Raw genomic sequence first — 21,251 nt, 5'->3', positions numbered from 1 at the left:
CAGATAGAAGATTTTGGCCCGGTTTAGTTTCCGCCGAAGCCAAACGAAGACCTTTTGGGATTCAATCCATTGCATATCATGCTGTGCCTGTTCTGGCAGTATTGGTATATCTTCGCATTCACGCACCGATAGCTCACTGTTTCTTCCATTCTCCAAACTCCTGCTCTAGATGCTGTTTCAATTCCACAAAGCGATTTCCAAAAGCTTTGCCACAACGCCAACAGGCAAAGTCTCGCTTCAGATACCCCTCTCCTGTCGGATTGCGTCGTACGTCATCTTCTGCCAGCGGGAAGTCCTCAATTGGCACGAAAAACGGCGTCGAAAAGCTATTGTAGTGTTTCCTGTGCTTGAGGCGGTCGCTATATCTATCCACGGATAATACATGGACATGCAAGTGGTTCATCGAAGGTACTGCATGCACCCCGACCACAATTTCCCGTTCCCAATCCCGACCCTGTGGTAGTTCGTCGGGCGGCGGATTAGCACTCAGTGCCGTTTGTCTCGCTTGCTCTTGCGCAGAGTCCTTCCCATATTTGCGTCGCAGCTCACCCGCTGCCAGAGTACGCAATTTGCGCGTTTCAGCCTTTACCTTCGCCAGAAACTCGGTGTCTTCGAAGGCATCGAATGGGTGCAGGCGCGTTTTGCTCTGGTCGCGGGGAAGAAGGAGGAGGTGTAGCGATGACTTTGGGAACATGTCGTGGATTGCCACAAAGTCTTCATTGTGGTAAACTACAACATCGGAGCCATATGTTTCCGGCTTTGCGATGTAGATACCGAGTCCATCTCGAACACCAAAGGCAGTTCTGCCCTTGGCCGCATTGCGATCAGATGGAGCTTTGGCCGCGTGCTTTGGTTGCTTTGTTTTGGGAGCTAGGAGTTCGGTAACTGTCAAAGTGATATGTTAATTGAAAACATTCCCTTTCAAATAATCTTCCAGGTTTCCTTACAAGCATTTCTTTTCTCCGATGTCCCAGTGGGTTCCTTTGGATCGCCCTTGACCGGATTGGAGGACTCCCCAGACATGATGTTTAATGTGGAAGTTTGACTCGTCGTCACACGATAGAGTCTAGCTGTAGCATTTCTAGTGAGCAATAAGATTTTGGTATCACATCGAGAGGGTTAAGAACATGAAATAGGAGATTAAGTCTCGATGGTCGCCGCCCTCCTCCGTATGCTCCCCGCAACCCCAAAGCGGTTTAGTGCGGGTCGCTCTTTTGCCTGAAGCTCCAAAAGTTGTCGATCTTTCGCGAACACTCACCAGACCCAAAATGCCGCCTAAGAAGAAAGGTGATGGCAAAGGTGGCCCTAAGCCGGGCACAAAACAGGCAAAAGCCGTTGCAGAGAAAGCGAGCGAGGTGAAAAAACAAGCGCCCGAGGAGCCCAAGAAACCCTCAGTGAAGGAGGTTATCGGCGGCGCATCATGGACAGGAAAGCTACCAGTCAATATGCTGGCGGAGCACTGTCAAAAGCAAAAATGGGAAAAGCCTGAGTACAGCATGGTAATCAATCCCTCCATGACCCTTGTCGCATCGAGCCTACAAACGCATCTACCAATTCAGACACTGATGAATTGCAATAACTCCAGATTAAAACATCCGATGGCTTTGTATCTTCCGTAACGATGAAGAAGATAGATCCTAAGACGAAAGAACTAATCGTGATCCCACCGATGAAACTCCCACCTTCTCATAAGCAACTCGCTGGTCAGCCGACGGCCCTCGAAGCGCGCCATTTCGCTGCGGCATTCGCTCTTTTCCGAGTATGCAATATGCGCAATATCCATATGATGATGCCCCCAACATACAAGAAATTGTGGAAGGAGGACTTTGGAGAAATCAAAGCGGCCGATACTCGGGAAGGCAAGGGCTGGATGTACGAGGCAGATCCATTCTTAGCCAAGCAAGAACGAGAGAGCGCGGCCGCCGATCTGGCAAAAAAGCGAGCAGATCGCGAAAAAGCACAGGCAAAGGAAAAGGCCTCTAATGCGGAATTGGGGCTAGGAAACGGAGATGCCAGGTCAAAGCGTATTTGGTCGCAAGCGCCCAAGGTGGATATGGGCATGCGGATTCGACGAGATATCGAAGGCCTTTTGCGACAGCATACAGTTTGGAATCCGTATGGCGTTCAAATCCCAGAAGGCCAAAAGAAGGCCATTGCCGACGAATTTGTGGGCTTAGGGTTCCGTCGTAGCCATGTTGAAGAAGCTACCACGGAATGCAAAGACCGTGAAGAGGTGTTGGAGTGGCTTCTCATCTATGTCCCTGATGATGACCTCCCACGTTGGTCTCTGCCAGAAGGATATTCAGCCGGAGTCACTCTTGGTTCCGCTGATCTTGCTCGTGAAGGTAAAATCAAACGACTGGCATCTGTTGGTTATCCAGCCGACATGTGCTCCCAAGTCCTGGACAGCAAGGATGGCGACGAATTGGCGGCTGCTGAGCATTTGCAGGGTACTTTGGTACATGGAACTCGATTCTCAGCCCCATCTGTGGCGGATGAGGATGAGGAAGCTTGGGCAGAAGAAGCCATTACGTTGGAGGCCATCTTCGGCGAACGATATAATCGGATCTCATCCAAGGTTTGCGTGATCAAGAGCGAAGCATCGGAAATTCCACCCAACACAACCTTCCGGTTCCAAAAGCCCTCCGCTCACTATCCAAGCACTCCTCCTGTCATATCAATTGAGGCCAAGGGCGTACCGGCATATATACGTCTTAGCGCAATCCGCCGGGCAGTGCAATATGCCCAGGAAAACTTTACTGGTGAATCTATGATCTTCAACGTTATGGACTGGCTGGAGATCAACCTGCCTAGCATTATGGAGAACCCGGGTAAATTACGAGAGATCTCTTCTGTCACAGCCTCATCGACAGCTGAGACCCTTGAGATTCCCGTGCGCTCTGCACGCAAGAATCGCAGGGGCATCGACTGGAAGGTTGACTCGGAACGGAGCTTGGCTATCCGAGATGCCTGGGAGGCCAAACAAGATACTGCTCCTCAGATTGAGATGACCAGGAAAAGAAAGGCACTTCCTGCATGGAACATCCAACATGAAATCATTCATGCAGTCAACACACACCAGGTCACCATCATCTCGGGTGAAACTGGTAGTGGTAAGAGTACACAATCTGTGCAGTTTGTGCTGGACGACATGATCCAACGGGGATTGGGAGGCGCTGCCAATATCATCTGCACACAGCCACGACGAATCTCAGCCTTGGGTCTCGCCGACAGAGTCAGCGATGAGCGATGCGCAGTAGTTGGTGATGAAGTCGGATATGTGATTAGGGGCGAGTCGAAAGCCAAGCCCGGTTCAACAAAAATCACTTTTGTGACTACTGGTGTTTTGCTTCGCCGGATTCAATCCGGTGGTGATGCGGATGGTAATGTCGCAAGCTCCTTGGCAGACGTTTCCCACGTAGTGGTTGACGAGGTCCACGAGCGAAGTTTGGATACAGACTTCCTATTGGCGTTGCTGAGAGATGTTCTACGTTACCGTAAGGACTTGAAAGTCATTCTTATGAGTGCCACCCTTGATGCTGGTATCTTCATGAGCTACTTTGGTAGCCAGAGATCTGTTGGATTGGTGAACATCCCCGGCCGAACATTCCCCGTCGAGGACTATTATCTGGACGACGTTATCCGGTATACATCATTTGCTCCGGAACTTTCCGAGGGCTATGAAGATGATGAAGAGCCTTCTCGAGGGGACGAAACCCTCGGGAAAGCCCTACGGAGCTTGGGCATGGGCATCAATTATGATTTGATCGCAGCGACCGTCGAGTACATCGATGCCCAACTAGGAGGTCAGCCAGGAGGAATCTTGATTTTCCTTCCTGGTACCCTAGAGATTGATAGGTGCTTGAACGCAGTCAAGAGGATTCCCAACATGCATCCTCTGCCATTGCATGCCTCTCTACTCCCAGCTGAACAACGTCGAGTATTCCAAACCGCACCGAGGGGGAAGAGAAAGGTCATCGCTGCTACAAACGTAGCCGAAACATCCATCACAATTGAAGATGTTGTTGCCGTGATTGATACCGGCCGAGTCAAAGAAACGAGCTATGACCCTAAGGACAACATGGTTCGTCTCCAGGAGGTATGGGCATCACAGGCCGCCTGCAAACAACGTCGTGGTCGAGCCGGTCGTGTCCGCGCAGGTATCTGCTATAAACTTTACACCCGCAAAGCCGAATCCAACATGGCCCCGCGACCAGATCCCGAGATCCGTCGCGTGCCTTTGGAGCAGCTTTGTCTGTCCGTGAAATCCATGAAAGGTATCGAGGACGTTGCCACCTTCCTAGCCAACACCATCACCCCACCAGAAAGCATAGCCGTCGAAGGCGCCCTGAGCTTCCTGCACCGCGTTGGCGCTTTAGACCACGACAGGCTCACAGCACTGGGTCGCTACCTGTCCATGATCCCCGCAGATCTCCGCTGCGCGAAGCTCATGATCTACGGCTCGATCTTCGGCTGCATGGAACCCTGCCTCACCATCGCAGCCATGCTAACAGTCAAGAGCCCCTTTGTCTCACCACGCGAGAAGCGCGAAGAAGCCAACGCTGCCAAAGCAAGCTTCTCCCGCCAGGGCGATGGCGACCTCCTCACAGATCTCTCTGCATACCAGGCTTGGTCTGAACTGACTCGTGCCAAGGGCGGCTACTGGGGCACTCAATCATGGTGTGCGGCCAATTTCCTCTCCCACCAGACCCTGCGCGATATTTCCTCCAATCGCGCGCAGTTCATCACCTCCCTCAAAGACGCAGGCGTTCTACCAGTCGAGTATTCCGAGACATCGGTTTCTGCCTGGAACCGTAACGCCGGCAACCGCAACTTGATTCGGGCTCTTGTTGCAGGAGCCTTCCAGCCGCAGGTCGCGCAGATCTCGTTCCCGGATAAGAAATTCGCCAGCTCTGTAACTGGTACGGTTGAGGTTGATCCGGACGCGCGCACCATCAAATACTTCAACCAGGAGAACGGTCGTGTCTTCATTCATCCCAGCTCTATTCTCTTTTCCGCGGCTGGATATCCCAGTGCTGCGGCGTATCTAAGCTACTTCACCAAGATGGCTACCAGCAAAGTTTTCATCCGTGATCTCACTCGTGAGTTATTTCTCTCGCTTCTTTTTTTCTAACCTTGAAGATATCAGCTTCTAACATTCTATTTCTTGTTTGTAGCTTTCAATGCATACTCTCTGCTTCTCTTCTGCGGCTCTATAGAACTCGATACTGTGGGCCGTGGACTGGTTGTAGACGGCTGGCTCCGTCTACGCGGTTGGGCTCGAATTGGTGTGCTGGTTTCCCGACTTCGTACCATGCTGGATGAGGCTCTCGCGGAACGGTTCGACAATCCCTCCTTGGTGGCTGATGGCAGCAGCATTGGCGATAGAGTGATTGAGGCTGTCAAAAAGCTCATCGAGTTCAATGGGCTTGATCAGTGATTATGCATAGACGAATTTCTGGTTCTCAAATATATATACAGCGCATATCAGGTACTATTTTATAGATGGGAAAAGAATCGAAATGATTAACGATAGACGGCAATCACAGTAAAAGCATTTCACAAATGCTTGTGCTTTTCTACATTGAAACGGTTCTCTTACGTATTTTGCATTTCAGGTCAACTACGGACGGTCTTCCCGGAGCATTCACGGATGAAGTACATGTAGGAAGTACCTGATCAGTCTCTAAACTTATGTTCGACCTCTAGTATGGTTGGATGATTGCTTTACAATACCAAGGTGGTGATATGAGGAATACTAGGAAATACAAAGGGGAAATGAAGTGAAAATAAGCTTTTGAGTCAAATCGTACAAGTCAGAATGAACACACAGTGCACTATCAACCAACAAATGGCAAGAACTCGAAGACATCGAGTCAAAATCCAGATACAAAGAACAATTTCCCTGGCCAAATCCGTACTACAGATACAAGGGAAAACCAAGGACACAACTATCTTGTGTCCATTACTATCTGTGGAAAGAAAAGACCTTCCCTAAAGCTATTTCAATATGCAATAACCGCCGAAGCAAAATATGCTATGTAGCAATAGTCACTGAGCAATAGATGCAGCGGAAAAAGCCAGAGGGAAACAGTTATGTGCCTGGGAAAGCATCTTCAGAAAAGACAAAAAAAAACGTGGTGAGAAACAATTCATTAGGGGATGGGGGAGCCACGCGATAAACTTGCCTGTCGGCGCGGCTGGGGAATCACGCGCATCAACAAGAATGAGGTATGTCCGGGGGAAATAAAAAAAAGCAAGATGAAACGCCAGACGAGAAACCGATAATCTTCAACGCCTTCCGACCATTTTATTTCCATGCCGGGAAATGGTGGCGTCAATTCGTCTCGTCGTCAGCCCAGTAGAGCTGAAAAGAAAGCAGATGCCGGAAATGGCAAGAAAACAACGACGGAATGAGAGTTGCAAAAAAAAAGAAAGAAAGAAGTCAGAAGACCACGCATAAACGCCATGCATTAAGAAAACCCATTCGCCGGTTCATTCCGAAGAAAACGCCGACCTTGACCGAATGAAATGAAAGAAAGATGAGAGCTCATGTTCGGTGAGAAGTACCAGCAATCGCTAAGCCAGCTTCGTATGGTGCCTACAAATCACCAGGGCAGTAGTGTAGAGCGGAGGCTTAGTAGTTCGCATAGCCATCCAGGCGATCCGGATCTTTGAGCTCAGAAGGCTCAGGCAGAGCGAAGTCCGTGGCAAGCTCAGCTTCGACGAACAACGCAGCACGCTTGAATCGACGATCCGAATACTTCTCGAAGATGGCTGCATGGTGACGGCGAGGGTTTTCGCAGCATTCCATCATGGTTGTCAGGACCGGAATGAGCTGTGCATAGAGATAACCACTGTAAAAGGCATGGGCTGGTGTCTGTTTTTCATGGGGGTTAGTGATATTCCAATAAACAAGTGACAGAGGTGACATACCCAGTTGCCTTTGTTAAGCAGCATACGGGCCAGACAATGGGCTCCAGCAGCAACAAAGCTGGGTGGAGTGCAGACAAAGCGCTCATCCATAATGGCAAGCTCAAGGAAATACTTGGCCACAGTACGAGTTTCGAGGTCATACTCGTCAGCCTTGCTGATGCGACGAAGGAAGCTCATTGGGCCTGGCCATCCAAGATCGAAGTCAAGGATAGTAAGCATGAACCGCTCTGCCTTCAGGATCTCAGCAACAGAGTATCCACCATCAACCATGTAGACAATCTCCTGCACGGACGGAGCTGTAATCTCCTCGAACTTGGCCGCGATAAAGATTGCAGTCGCGCCTACCAGTTGCAACTTGCCCATGGAAACGACCTTGTACGACAAGAAGCGGTCGATATAGTTGACTGTCAGGAACAGAGTCTCAGGAAGTAAATTGAAGCGCTGATGGACTTGAACGAGCCAGTCCATCAAGACTGAGCGCATGGACCACTGAAGTTCACTTTGACGGGCCATGTAGTCCGGAACCGGGAGCATATCAATCTGCGGATTTGGTCAGTACAATTGGCATTGGATTAGGTATTGGAGGAATTAAACATACTTCTTTCTTTCTCAGGTGAAGGAAAATCTCATCTCCGTATTCAGCAACCATAGTTGTATCCAAGAAGTCTTCGCGCAGATCTTCCTCTGTCTGTTGACTTTCGACGATGGCCTTAGCCTGGAACATCTGACGGATAGTCACATTGTTCATGCATGGATAGACGATGGCAGTTGTTCCATCGGTGGGGTAAGAAGGTGCAACGTAATACTCGGTATCCTCTTCTTCCCATTCCTCAGGCTCCGATCCCGCCGAAACGGGTTCCTGAGCCTGGACATCGTCCTTCACCTCTTCGGTCTCAGATACCGTAGCATCAGACTCAATCGGGTTTGCGCCCTCTGCAGCACTGAGAGTGAGATGGGCCTCCATCTCTTTCTTTGCGTTGTGGGCCTTTGCCTCAATCGCGGTATTTATTTCCTTGGATGCGCCTTTCTCGGGCAGGGTTTGCAGTTCGTCTTTGAAGACCGTGTTCATTCGCTTCGATTTGTTGGAGAGGTGAGCTTTTCCAGCGGGGTTGATTGGTTTAGTTGTGGTGCCACTATCGATAACGCTCTTGCTTCCTGTCAAGGACGTAGGACGCTGAGCTGGCTGTGACAGTCCAGAACTCTTGACCTCAACCACCACGGGCTTTCCATTAAGCTTTCCACCCAGAGCAATATCATCTCGACTACCTCGACCCACGTCCTTGATATTGCTAACATCGCCAAAGGCACGTCGGCCAGCAGTGTTTTGGGCCATCATACCCAACGCAGGGCTCGACTTGTTACGCTGGTGGATAGCCTTGTTCTTCTGAGTCTGAAGCGACGCAGGCACCACATTCTCGTCCCCAACAGCTCGGAATCGCTGTGGCTGCCATAATAAGTTAGCATCAGTGCTTCCCAAGTCGTTATTAACGAAGCGATTGCAGGTTGCAGGCCAAGCGGGAACAAAACAACACGCCGTCCCACGCTTGATCACGCGATTGACACGTGCGAACCAAACAGTTCCAGAGTTCTGTGGGAGAATATAGCAGTCACTTACCTTTGCGTCCATGATGACAAGCGGTGAGGTTGCAAGAGGAAGTGTCGGATCTTCTTTGAAGTCGGTCGAGAGGTGTTGTTTACTTTTTGCTCTGTTGGGGGAGCGGTGTTGCCGTGCGTGATTGGCCGACCCAAGCAAAATAAACAGTCTCTGGACCCGCTCACCTGCACCTTCCAAAGCTCCTAATCGGCGCTCGTTGCTTTCACGTTGATTCAACCTTACCTGGATTGAAGCAAACTGGAAGCACGCGACGAGGAGAGATTGCGAGGAGATGACAGTTGCCGCGATGGACGGAGAATGTCCCTTGTTCCCTCGGACGTGTTGGTGAACAATGTACGCTAACCCTGGCTTGGGAAAATACGGTCGCGGGTGTCTACCTCCCGTGCAGAACTACCATTATGTCCTCCGGACATTGCTACCTTGCCTCACAACGACGCTGGGATCGGGTCCAGTGGATCCTTCGATCTATTTACATCAAGTGGAAGTCCCGAACATGGCACAGGGTACGGAGTAGATCCGTTGAATTCAGGGCTATATTTCCTTGAATCAACGTGTGATCTGACAGGTCAATCCTCTTGTGGATCTATATAAACAAATTGAGATAGCATTTCGACCTGCGTTATTCCGGTCCTCCTTCCAATATCTCTGTTGGGGCCTCCTTTGAAGCGTTGTTTTTGTTCTATTGTATTGAGATACTTTCTGAGTGTCTTTCGATCTTGGAATGAGGTCTACAGTTGCGCAGGTGTCCATGGATGGTGGTCCAATTTTGGAAGATGGAACCTCGGGACTCGGACGTCGATCAAGGGATGTTTGTTGTGTTTGTCCTATATTTGCACTGTTTGATGTTGTCATGACGTCATCAACCTTATCGGCGCGTCTTCTCCGATGTCTATCAAATCACATTTTGGCTAAACGCAGACTGTAAATGTGAGAAAGCCAGACAGAAAGCTGTCGAGTTTACTATTGCATAGTTATGCAGAGATCCCGCCAGGTTAAATCTGAAAATAGCGACATTTGTGGATACAATCGCCTTTTTATGGTCCGATCTAGATCCAACGCGCTATCAACACGACACCACGTGATAGCCACACCGCCGTCACCAGAGGTGGGACGCCGGAATGAAGCGGTTCCTGTTTGGCAACTTTGTGATCAACCGAAACCCACATCATTGAGTCTTGTGGCTTTGCAGTCTCGGGGTTGCGTACATGGGGACTGGGCATCAAATCCTGGAAACTATCGGTCTGGACAATTCTTGTAGTGCACGTTTCCAGTGCGGAGCCGATCATCAATATTCATTGCCTCACATCCCAAAGGCCCTTTTGCGCCCAGTCTCTCAACATCACCGCCTGACTCCACCATGCAGAAATATTTCCCCCCCCCTTTCCATCGGTTATTTTCTTGTTCATTAAGTGCAATGGCGGATTTGCCTTCCAGGGACGCTGGAGTTTCTTTTGTAGAATCCGAGGAGTACCCTCAGGAATGTTCTGTAACTTCGATGCCGGCTTCCCTTATTTTTTTTGACCTTACGTAGGTCCCGAGGAGGGGTAAGTCCAAAGTGCAGATCATGCGAGACAACTCCGAGGAGTCATGCGATAATATAAAAGGCAGGGCTAGTTCTATTTTTCTGTGAGATCGAACCTGTGCCTTTGGGCCTTGGGGATAATCCTTGGTAGTAGTGTAGAGTATAAACCTCCAGATCCAGGCGGTCCAGGTAGATCACCAAAGGATCCATCACCCACCCTACACTAGCGATTTCTAGATTAAACCCCATCAGAAGTGTCGCGGTATCGAATATTTTCGTTCCCACACAACAAATGAACAATGCGACAAGGGTGGTTAGGGAAAAATGACTGGGTTGGCATTGTCAATTCGGTCCAAGGCGCACACCTCCACAACAGACCAAAAAAGGGAATGGTCGCTACGTGGTCAAGCTAGAAACGAGCTGCAAGCCCATCAATTCATTGGGCGCGATTCCTTGAACTTATTTTGCGCCCTCAACCATTCGATATTCTGGATCCTTGTAGCGACAGAGGTGCCTAAGCTGCCTGTCCGGATGCCATGTGTGAAGCGCTGACTTCCCCTCAAGAGTCATAAGTAGCCTGCACTCGCAAACACCTCATCCCTGAAGACTAAAAGGCCGGATTATATTCTCAATCTCGTACATCATACCCAAGAAGGGGGGTCAGACAAAGTGCTCCGTCACTCGGCGCAATGGCATCCGGCTTTGCGACAGCATTTTGCGCCTTTGCGAAAAGATATCACACTGGGACGGTGCCGCACAGAGTTATTTTTTTAGATGCATAGAATAGTCGCAAATCAAATGAATGATTTATCGATATCCGTTAATCCTATGGGATGTGATGGCTGCTTCGATGGGCGCCGGAAGCGCAAATCGCCATGTCACCGACCCAAGGCCGTTTTCTCGCTTTAGGTGAAACCATCGTACGCACCCACCTCAACCTTCTTCCTTCCATCCAGCAACCCCTCGAACAAATCGCCATCAGCACTGTCAGCGGTATTGGGTATGTATTTCTTCTCCTGTCTCTTACCCTTTTTGACTCCCCTGACCCCATTTCGGCTCTGGAGATGCCACCGCTGACCTACCCTCAGCGCTTCGTAGAATCGACAATCCCCTCTCGACCTCGACCGAACCCCATCCTTCCTTCGACCCTTCGCCTGTCTTGGACAATCCGTATAATTGCGATACTGCAGGGTTCTTTTGAGTTGAATTAGGTGTGTTCATGTCTCTCTCCATTCTTTCCCGGGTCCTCTCGCTTGCTTCCCCCCAAGCCCGCCCTCAAGGTCGGCCGGACTCGGTTAGCGACACATCCATCCATCATCCTCCCAGACAAAATCCATCGTTGTGGTATATTCAAGCACTTTGAACCCCATTGTGCTAACTTTGGCGGTCTGTTTCCCTCCAGGTTTTCCACATTTGCCCTTCTGAGTCGCTTCCGGCTCTTGCGACTGCAGATTCCCCTCCACCTCCATCGAAGGTTTTGCTTCGACAGTTTATATACATCAAGACCCGGGGGTGGTCCATCCACCAGCCTGATCTTTCGGATTCAATCATTGTGGTAGGTTCGATGGATTCTTCCCTCTACATCTGCCCTTCTGTGTCTAGCCATGGATCACATTCCCGCCCTCTACCGCACACAAGCAGTGGGTTGATGCAATCTTTGGTATAGCAGTGGAATATTTCTTCGCAATCTGGAACACGTGAATATGCAAGCGGTTCAGCATGAAGGGCTCCCTGGCCCGCTTCAGCAGCCAGGTCTCGCAGACTCTGCCGCCGTAGCTCGAGACCTGTCGCTTAAGGGTCCAGCACCCAAGAACATCGCTTTCGAATTGTTGCTCGACGAGAATTCCAAAGTGCGAGCTCGTATCCCAATGCGCGTGCAGATTTATCCTCATGATACCACGGATTCGATCGTCACGACGGTTAAAAATTTCTATGGCATCTACGACGGTACTGCCAGTGGAGTCAGCTTCGAGGATGAACATGGGACCACTCTCATCGCAAGGTACGAGAATCTCAAGAATAACAGGACTGTATATGTGCGAGTCATTCCCATCCAACCATATGGGGATCACTACTATAATGGGTTCCCTGTCGAGCCTCGCAAGCGACCTAGTCTGGCAGAGCCTTTCCAGATGGTCGATGGCATGGCGCCGATGATGGATCAGCCATCACGACCAGCCTCCCGACTTGCGAGAAAGCGCAGCACCTCTCCGTCCAACCGAAGTCTCCGTAGTGCATCTCAGCACAAGCCCCCTTCTCGCGCGGGCAATAAAAGCCGGGCCTCGAGCATCCATGGAGGTCTCCATGATGAGGATGGTTATAGCGATACTGAGAGCGCTTATGCTCGTAGAGCTCGCAATGAGCTATTTGCCAGCTCTGATATCAGCATGGAGAATATACTACAAGATGGTCGTCGGAAACGACCCAAGTTCGACAGCTCTGTGAGTCATCATTTCGACGATATTTTTAAGGACTTCTACTGATCAGTGTCTCTCCCTTAGGAGCTTCCGTTGTTTGTTCCTCCTCAAGTCCCCCTTACTACCTCCACCTCCTCTATCTCCCCACAACGTCGATCGGTTGGACAGGAAGGCGCTGGGTCGCCTTTCGCACGCCCACCGCAACGGCCCCAATATAGCTATCAGCATGCGCTTCCATCGCCACAAAGCTATGGTCACAGTGAATATGGTGTTCACTCCGGGCGCAATACAGTGTATGCGACTCCCGTTGTCCCAGAACATGCAAATCGTATGCGCGACAACGGGGTCTATAGCAACTCGGCTAGCCGAGTCAACGGTCCAGGTGTATTGCCCACACCTGACCCGACCATTGCAAGCTGCATCTCTGACGAGGATGTGGCAATGCAATTGATACGCTTAGGCGATGCGTCCAATTTCTCTCACGGTCGCACTTCTGCCTCGACATTGGATGATGCATTCAGTGGTGCCGCTGACGCTGCCTCATCCACCGGCGCTACTAGTGACGGTGATGAATTTAGCGAGGATGAGGACGACTTGCCAGCCCGTCGCCAGAGGCTGGATTCAAGCCCAATGCTGCCGCCGGGAACCATCAAGCGCCACCTCAAGGGCTTGGATGATATCCTCCCCAGCGCCGACAGCAGCGATCACAGCTCTGATGGCGCAGACGACGGCATCAAAAGCGAGGCTGATGACGATATGCTTTACAAGGAGTTTGCGCCCAAGGCGAAGAAGCCGAGGAGCCGTCCCACATCGTTCAAGGTTCGCAACCAGAAGCCTGTGCCTACAAAACTGAACAAGAGTAAGATTGCTGCGCCTGCTCCTCGCAAATCGTCCGACAAGTCAGCGGCGCCTGTTCCACCTCTCAGCCCAGCTTCTTCCCGGAAGGTTTCGGGAGGCTCGGTCAACTTCCAGCACCAGCTCGGTGCAGACGAGGAAGACCTTTCCACCAAACCTCGCTGCCAGCGATGCCGCAAGAGCAAGAAGGGGTGTGATCGTCAACGTCCCTGTGGACGTTGCAAGGATGCTGGTATTGGAATTGACGGATGCCTCAGTGAGGATGAAGGCAATGGTCGTAAAGGCCGTTACGGTCGCCATATGGGTGTCCCTGTCAAGAAGAACGGGGAAGAGATGGATGAAGATGAGGAGTTTTCGGTAACGCCTGCAACCCCTCCCATCTCTGCGTCTATAGCAGACAAGAATAAGAAGCGGAAGCGCTAGTCAAACTTCACGCTGCGATTTCTCCCGCCATCTCTGAGCGCTGAACTGTTTCGCATCTCCAATCTTCGTGATCATGGGATCTCTCCTTCATCTTACCATCCTCACTATATGGGCCAATATCATCTGGCCTCCCTCTCTCATTTCGCCATTTTCTGGCCAGCACCAGAGACACTCCTTATACTACCATACCATCATTTGGTCTTCTCACCCCACGCTCCCTTCTCTGGTTACAAGCCATGCTCCTGACCTCCATCACACACTGCCAAGCGGTTGAATCTATTGTTGTGTCCCTTCGGCGTCTTGGTGTTTCTGCGGGCTACATGCTTCTTGTCACATCCACTCGCTCATTCCGAATCAATGTTACTGGATATCTATCTTCGTTTATGTCGGTCTCATGTGTGGTGTGTATGGTGGACTAGCCCTGGCAGATAGCGGAAGGTATTATATACTTCCAAAAAGCGCTAGACCCAAAGGTGACGAGCCGTAGAAGATATGCCGGTCTTGCTTTATTTCGTCTTCTGGGTAGTCAAGGAGTCAATGGAAGGGTTTCAATTATACATTTCACTTCAATATTCCTCTTAGTCTCATTATAGTCTGACTCGCAAGTTTGAGTGATGAGTGTCGATCAGCGATAGCCATGGCGGGACGTGTCACATGACAAAGGCGGTGTAAGTGGCCCCGCAACATTTTTGAAGAGCTCAACTTTCTCAAACCTCAAACGCTCACATTTTCCCTTCGGTGAACCAGTGATTTACTTATCTGTAGTCGCAATCTACTGTGGCATTTCAAAAGAAGCTCAATTATTTAACATTGAGTCCACATCCAACGCGCCGCGCAAACCAGACCCTCTACACGAGCTTTTCTCCCACCGCCCAGCAAGCCGCACGCAGCGCCTTGTCTGAGAAGCGACGACAATGCCTCCCAAAGCTGCTCCTCGTGGGGGCGCCCGTGGAGGTGCCGCCAACCGCGGTGCTCGCACTGACTCAACGACCACGACTCCCGCTGGCGGGGACACAACACAAAACGCGCCCTCGGCCACCGGTGCAGCCGGACCCGCGAGTCGAGGTTCAGTGCAACGACTTCAATCTCTGAATAAACGTACACCTTCTGGCAGCATTGCGCCAAGTAGCCGACCACCTTCGGCGCTTGGCGGCGAGCCGCCTAAACCAGTCCTGAAACATAGACCCAAGGCTGTTGGCCGTCGCAGCAAGCAAGAGCGAGAGGAGATGGAGAGGCTTGAGAAGGAACGATACAACGAGCGTCTCAAGGAGGCTGCCGCTATCCAGCGCGGTCGCGGTGGTACTGCTCGTCGCGCTGGGTTCCGTGGCCGTGGTGGACCCATGGCTATGGCTGTGGGTGGATTTGGTGGACGGGGTGGCAAGAGAGGCCGTGGCCGTCATGGTGGTGGTGGTGGATATGGAGGAGGCCCTGGCGGCGCAGGCTCAGGATATAATCGGTCTGGTGTTACTGGAGGCAACCGTGGACGCGCATACGACTCCTCGGACGACGAGGAACATGCACTCCGCATCAGCATCGATCACATCAACCTGGATAGCGATGAGGAGGATTGGGACACACCGAAGGACTTCAAGGGCAAACAGCCCAGCAGATCGTCCGGCGACCGTGGACTTCGTCCCGTCCGTGTTGAGCGACATGAACACGAGGAAAGAGTCATCAGCGTCAACATGGAATCTAGCTCGCACAAAGCAGCCGACATCCGCAAAAAGGCAGAGAAGGAGAAGGCTGCGAAGGATGTTGCTACTCCTGTCAAAGTTAAAGCTGAGCCGCGAGACGACGATACAGCTATGCCAGATGCTATTCCCCACGCAGACGATGACGACTTCCTCCCAGAGCACAACGTTCGTGTGCGCTCAGCTCAAAGCATGAGCCCAACGAAGAGAAGCACGACAGAATTACGGTCAACTCAAGCCACACCCGAACCCGAAATCCCAGACCCACGCAGCCTTCTTCACACCAAGGAGGAGATTGATGAATATGATAGACACATGGAGGACTTGGCTATTATCAGAGATCTTCTCGTTCCCAAGGAGTCAAAGAAAGCCACGACAGAAGTAGAAACCATCGAAGGAGCTGCCGAGGGTGAAACTGCTACAACAGAAGGGGAAGATAAGGCCCAAGCGGGCGAAGCGAAGGAAGCGGAAGAAGAAGCGGAAGAAGAAGAGAATCCCCTGCAAGGCCAGATGTTCCTCATGCAATTCCCACCAATGACTCCCAGCCTCAAGGTCGACGGAACTGATCAAGGCGATCAATCTCAACCTGCGGCTGCAGCTGCAGCTCCCCAGGGCGAGATCAAGCGCGAAGCAGGCGACGACGTGGAGATCTTGGACAACCCCAAGTCCACCGAATCACAAGATAGCAACATTCTCACAGCTGGCAAACCATGGGTACTGCCCACCGGCCGTGTCGGCAAACTGAACGTACACCAGTCAGGCCGTGTGACTCTAGACTGGGGTGGCATCAGTATGGAGCTGGATCGTGGAGCACCGGTAGGTTTCGTCCAGGAGGCAGTCATCATGTCCAAGAAACCACCCCTGCCTGCCGGTGCAATTGAGGATGACTCGGGCAACCTTATTTGGTCTATGGGTCAATTGTCTGGCAAGTTCACAGTTACGCCCAATTGGGACGAAATGCTTTGAACCCTCCAAAGCACTTTATGATGAATGGAAAGAACCCCAGCGAGCTCATAGCAGTAATTCTTTTGGTTTTGCGGTATACAATCAATAGAATTGGCTAAAATGTATTTTATATTATCATTCATCTTTCTCTCTAAATGAAATAGCTTCCGAGAGACATATCTACATGTATTTTGTAGGTAGGAGGTATTTACTAGGCAGATTGTACATATAAAAGAGACGCAAACTTTCGAGGCGAAGTACCTGGCACATGGATCCATGGATGCCATCCGGCTAAGGCTGAAATCAGTAATCCTTCAATGATCATTGGTTGCCTGACTACGCAGGCATCAACTGTGCCAAGATATCTCGGCCCTGAGCAGCTACGAACTTCGTTTGAGCGCATCGAATCTCAAGCTAGCATCATTGTATCCTCCGACCTTCGAGTACGGTCGCACGCACGCAAACTACGATCCCCTTCGGCTCAATTGTTGGCCTTTCCTATACAATGCAAGTATAGGCCAAACAAAGTGTCTCCGGTCCCACGTGAAGCTTCGCGCGATGTCGCTGCGTCCTTTTGGTTATCAATGCAACCTCCCCTACGCGCAATTCGTCCGCAATGCACCGCAGCAAAGACATACTATAATATCACGCTTAAACATCTTTACCCATCCGCCCAACGCCCGTTGCATACATCGCAAGTCCACAACAAGTCCACAGCATGCGAATCGAGCTTCATTGTCGCTAGCGAGCTTTCTCAGTGATCTGTTGAGACCCGTACACACCCCTCAGAGACATGACAAGCTATCATGGGCTCAACAACGTCGTCATGAAAGTTCCGGGGCCAAGGACCCAGAACTCTGCGCGCACTGCGGCGGAAAGTCTATTGCCAAGCTTCGAAAATTAGTCGATCCCAGCAACCCTTCCAGTGGCTGGCACTGCAAACCTTGCCTTCGAAATATCCGTGTTCATGGCCATCTCCCGAATAAAGAGCAGCTGGTGACGATCAACCGGCGAAGGCTGATGAGGGAGAGTGGAGAAGCAAGCAAAACCAGTCCATGCAAGCACTGCGGCGAGTTAACTGCTCCAAGGAGTAGCCGTAAATTCATCGATCCAGATAACCCTTCTGCGGGATTTCACTGTCGGCCATGTGTTCGGCATATGAATGTGCACGGTAATCTCCCAACCGAGCAAGATCTTGCAGCGTTCAGGTATCGAAAGGAGATTCGGCATAGGCAGATTCCTGCGACCGCCTCGCGAAATAACGAACCAGGGATTTCGGAAGAAAACCTCGCAAATCCCACTCGTTCCTCGTCTTCTAAACGTTCCGACCCTACCAGACAGAAGCAAAGTCGTGATGCATACCCCTGCACTCACTGTGGCGACATAACCACCTCCAACAGCAAGCGTAGACTTGTTGAACCTCAGAATCCTGCGGCGGGATACTATTGCCAGCCATGCACGCGTTGTCTGCTTGAAACAGACGCCTTGCCAAGCTCGGCGCAACTTACGGCGCTCAAGAGGCTTCGGGAAAACCGCTCGAAGTCTAATCCCAGGGATTTGAAAAGTCCCTGCCGTCATTGCGGGGAGATGACAGCCCCCAGCAGCAAGCGTCGACTTGTTGAAGCGAAGAAACCCGATTCTGGATATTATTGCCGCGCCTGTGCGGACTGTTTAATCGAAACTAGCTCGTTGCCTAGCGAAATGCGCCTCGCAGTCCGGAGAGCGCGAGAGCAGGTCAGATTGAAAAACCTCCAGGTCAATCTATCTAAGGTTTCCCAATCCCCGGTCCCTCCGCCGGCGGGAGAATCTACACTAACAGGTTTGTTTACGGAGGAGAGTGTGAAGACATGCGCGCACTAAACTATTGAGGGGATGACTATTATTAAAACCCTCCGGGCAGCTGGAACATGTTGTCTCTATGTTTTGAACCTCTCATTTCCACGGCTCATTTTCAGGGCCGGGGGGTCTTGTGATGCAGAGGGAGCACGAGGTCCTCAAGTATGCGCGCATTCAACCCGCTATCGGGGCATATTGGCTGTGGCTTGCTATAATTAAAATGCACCCCGCTCTCAGAACCCGACATTTGGAAATTGGTTATTCTTTGTTCTGGTCTGACTGCGATGCCAAGGGAGATAGCTGTGAATGTCTTGATTTTGGTCTTGTGTACGGAGTACGGAGTACTTACTCCGTACTCGAGCCAGTACATATGCGCGTCGTCATCTTGTCTTCGGCGAGGCCTAGCCTCGGTCGTCTATTCGCTCGGTTTCCGCCTCTGCGCTGACGATCATTTGTGGCGTCATCTGTCAAGCCTCCTTGGCGCTAAAATTAGCAACGCGAGCGAATGGAATGTCGGACGTGTCTCGCGCATGTATGATATTGAGACCGTGTACGTTCGATATATACCGAGATCTAGTTTTTCCATAACCAGCAGTTGAGAACAGAAAGCAGAGCACAGAGAAAGAAGAGCGACGAGTAAATAAACACGGGAGCCGCAGACACGGGAGCCAATCAGGAACCATGGAACCCCGACGAGCCAAGCCGTTGCCCTGATTTGCTTCACCTTGATTTTCCCTTAATCTCCTTTGCCCCCCCTGTGTTTCGGTGCCGGTTTTTTTTTCCTCGGTCTGGATTATTTTCGGGGCTATTTCTCTTTCAATCCCTCTCTACGGCTAAGAGTGAGTTGGATTCGGGTAATAAAAAAGAGAAAGGCCGAAAAGGACCCCTGGAAATTACCTCTCTGTTTGGCCCCTATTTCCGGTTGCCTGACTGTGACCCCCCGACAACCCACTCAAAGTGGCATGCTTGGAGTCCCTCATAAACCGACTGAATGAGCAACTGTCCAAACACTCTATACAATCGTCCCTTCTCTACTCTCCGCCTCCATCTGCAGCTCTGTTGCCTCGCCAACTTCAGGGACTCTCGGTCCCCCACAACCCGCACCAACCAGCTTGGCGTTGCTTGTTCATAGGCAACAACAAAAAGCATTCGCGCATTTCCAACCATTCCCATACCGCATACTTATAATCTCACGCCATGAAACCAACCACCTTCTTGGCCTTCCTCGCCCCGGCCGCCGTCCTTGCGGAATCACAACAACCCGCGTCCGCCGCCAGCCTCTCTTCCGAATTCGCACACAACTCTCCCGCCGTCTCATTACCAGAGCTCGCTCCCCAACAATTCGCTCCAGTCGTGGATCGCGACTTGTCCACAGACGATATGCGCATGCTAGCCGCACGGCATATCCTCCAGGCACGCAGTGAGGGTTCCCTAGGCCAGACGCCGTGGATTGGCATGGCTATCGGGTTAACCTTCACTGCTCTGGCGGCTGTGATGCTTGGATGACAAGGTGGAATTGCTTTGAGCCGTCAGCTTTCCACCTCATCTACATCTTTTCTCCCCTCTCGACCTACTGCTACTTCTCTCTCGACACGACACGTGAAACGCCGGGCACTGCTCGAACCTTTGTTTATTTTCTAATCCGCTCGACATACTTCTTCATTTTTTTTCTTACGGTCATTTGCAGCGGATTTTTACCTTGTTTATTTTGCATCCATGGCCTTTGTGTATTGGCGTGGGATTGGATCTTTGGAGCCACCTTTTTTTTCCTGTTGCATTCCCCGACATAGTGAGGTACTCTATGTCCTTATCCTTGTCGGGAGTATAGAGTTGCATGTTGTACGCACGTTGTACATGATACCTTTTTGTTTCTGACGCTGATGCTCCCATGTATATGGGATGATTTACTTAATTAGTGTATATAAATACGGCCAATACGAACTGACTATACCTCCTTCCCTCTTTAATTGCTTTTTTGCCTTTCTTTGTTTGGTTGTGTTTGAGAGAGGACTTGAGTTGGGACTCGCGGGGGTTTCTTTGTTCCTCCCAGTATCACTTTCAAAGGCTGTTCAGCTTTCCTGGTTTTTGCTATGATCACTGATTTGAGAAGAGCTACTTTCTCCCCTCTCCTTATTTCGATTACTCCAGGCGAGCAAATAAATCACATAGCAGAGCAATTGCAAGCAGAAGGTTAGCCCAGCGTTCAGCGTTCTCTACGCTGGACTCCACATTCACACTCGAATACTCGCTCTATCCCCTTCGATTCAAGCGTTATCCTCGAAATATCATCGACAATAAACCCAACTCCCGCTTGAATCCAGCGGCTATATCTTCCTCACGCTGAACTTCAACGCGAAGTATACACAACCAACATCATGGCCACAGACAACTCCGAATACCCACCCTACACGCCAATGCCCTCCCTGCACCACGAGCTAGGGCTATTATTCGGCTTCCTCTCTCTTTGCATAGTAGTCATGGGCGTATATACTGCTCTCTGGCGTGGTACGTTACCCACAATACTTCCCTTCTTCCCATCAATTCCATAGATCTATAGATCTATTACCCAATCCAGCAATAACCCACACACATATTCACCGCAACCCGATTCTCAACTATAAACACCATCACCAATTACACCACCACCCCCCAAACTAACAATCCCCAAGTATCCCAAACCCGCCTCGACGCCCAAGACCTCGCCCGCCGCAAAGCCTTCCGCGCAAAAGCACCGGCATCCCCAGACCCTCACCTCGGAACATTCACCACAATCCAAAGTCCCGGAGGAGTCCTGCCCTGCGAGAAGATGCTCGACCGCTACGCCATGCCCGAGAACCGCGTCGAGCTGCCTGTGCACGGGATGGATCTGTACGCTAGCGGGAAGGGTGTATCTGCGGACGATAGGGGGGGGTGTGGGGTCATCGCGGATTGGGAGTCCATTGGGCGGATCTAGGTCTCTGAGTCCTGTTAGTCCGATTGGGGGGAGGTTGGCGTCTAGGGATGGTAGTCCT

The 21,251-nt window shown here is 51.0% G+C and overlaps 9 protein-coding genes across 9 annotated transcripts; 6 read left to right on the top strand and 3 right to left on the bottom strand.

Annotated features, from left to right (window-relative positions):
* Nucleotides 1–133: 133 nt before the first annotated feature.
* N7457_004331 (DNA 5'-adenosine monophosphate hydrolase) lies at nt 134–1,023 on the bottom strand (the record flags this gene model as incomplete). Its single annotated transcript, XM_057175376.1, has 2 exons — nt 134–885; nt 948–1,023. The coding sequence occupies 2 exons, from the start codon at nt 1,021–1,023 to the stop codon at nt 134–136; spliced, it is 828 nt and encodes a 275-aa protein (XP_057032423.1).
* Nucleotides 1,024–1,268: 245 nt separating this feature from the next.
* On the top strand, nt 1,269–5,440 carry N7457_004330 (RNA helicase; the record flags this gene model as incomplete). Its single annotated transcript, XM_057175375.1, has 3 exons — nt 1,269–1,499; nt 1,586–5,102; nt 5,178–5,440. The coding sequence occupies 3 exons, from the start codon at nt 1,269–1,271 to the stop codon at nt 5,438–5,440; spliced, it is 4,011 nt and encodes a 1,336-aa protein (XP_057032422.1).
* A 1,197-nt stretch (nt 5,441–6,637) lies between these two features.
* On the bottom strand, nt 6,638–8,563 carry N7457_004329 (cyclin family protein; the record flags this gene model as incomplete). Its single annotated transcript, XM_057175374.1, has 4 exons — nt 6,638–6,880; nt 6,937–7,476; nt 7,535–8,380; nt 8,552–8,563. 4 exons carry the CDS (start codon nt 8,561–8,563, stop codon nt 6,638–6,640), a joined length of 1,641 nt encoding a protein of 546 aa, XP_057032421.1.
* Nucleotides 8,564–10,978: 2,415 nt separating this feature from the next.
* N7457_004328 (uncharacterized protein) lies at nt 10,979–11,306 on the bottom strand (the record flags this gene model as incomplete). Its single annotated transcript, XM_057175373.1, has 2 exons — nt 10,979–11,057; nt 11,101–11,306. The coding sequence occupies 2 exons, from the start codon at nt 11,304–11,306 to the stop codon at nt 10,979–10,981; spliced, it is 285 nt and encodes a 94-aa protein (XP_057032420.1).
* A 470-nt stretch (nt 11,307–11,776) lies between these two features.
* On the top strand, nt 11,777–13,768 carry N7457_004327 (putative C6 finger domain protein; the record flags this gene model as incomplete). Its single annotated transcript, XM_057175372.1, has 2 exons — nt 11,777–12,514; nt 12,575–13,768. The coding sequence occupies 2 exons, from the start codon at nt 11,777–11,779 to the stop codon at nt 13,766–13,768; spliced, it is 1,932 nt and encodes a 643-aa protein (XP_057032419.1).
* Nucleotides 13,769–14,682: 914 nt separating this feature from the next.
* On the top strand, nt 14,683–16,425 carry N7457_004326 (putative DNA-directed RNA polymerase III RPC4; the record flags this gene model as incomplete). Its single annotated transcript, XM_057175371.1, has 1 exon — nt 14,683–16,425. One exon carries the CDS (start codon nt 14,683–14,685, stop codon nt 16,423–16,425), a length of 1,743 nt encoding a protein of 580 aa, XP_057032418.1.
* A 537-nt stretch (nt 16,426–16,962) lies between these two features.
* On the top strand, nt 16,963–18,264 carry N7457_004325 (uncharacterized protein; the record flags this gene model as incomplete). The annotated part of the gene is made up of 1 exon (XM_057175370.1): nt 16,963–18,264. The coding sequence occupies one exon, from the start codon at nt 16,963–16,965 to the stop codon at nt 18,262–18,264; it is 1,302 nt and encodes a 433-aa protein (XP_057032417.1).
* A 1,173-nt stretch (nt 18,265–19,437) lies between these two features.
* N7457_004324 (uncharacterized protein) lies at nt 19,438–19,746 on the top strand (the record flags this gene model as incomplete). The annotated part of the gene is made up of 1 exon (XM_057175369.1): nt 19,438–19,746. The coding sequence occupies one exon, from the start codon at nt 19,438–19,440 to the stop codon at nt 19,744–19,746; it is 309 nt and encodes a 102-aa protein (XP_057032416.1).
* An 869-nt stretch (nt 19,747–20,615) lies between these two features.
* N7457_004323 (uncharacterized protein) lies at nt 20,616–21,193 on the top strand (the record flags this gene model as incomplete). Its single annotated transcript, XM_057175368.1, has 2 exons — nt 20,616–20,745; nt 20,910–21,193. The coding sequence occupies 2 exons, from the start codon at nt 20,616–20,618 to the stop codon at nt 21,191–21,193; spliced, it is 414 nt and encodes a 137-aa protein (XP_057032415.1).
* Nucleotides 21,194–21,251: the final 58 nt, after the last annotated feature.

The sequence above is a fragment of the Penicillium paradoxum genome (genome assembly GCF_028828445.1).
Source record: "Penicillium paradoxum strain IBT 22861 chromosome Unknown utg000004l_segment0_segment0, whole genome shotgun sequence".
Classification (NCBI taxonomy): Eukaryota; Fungi; Ascomycota; class Eurotiomycetes; order Eurotiales; family Aspergillaceae; genus Penicillium; species Penicillium paradoxum.
The sequence above is the reverse complement of the archived record's forward strand: the minus strand, read 5'-3'. Positions and strand labels throughout refer to the sequence as shown.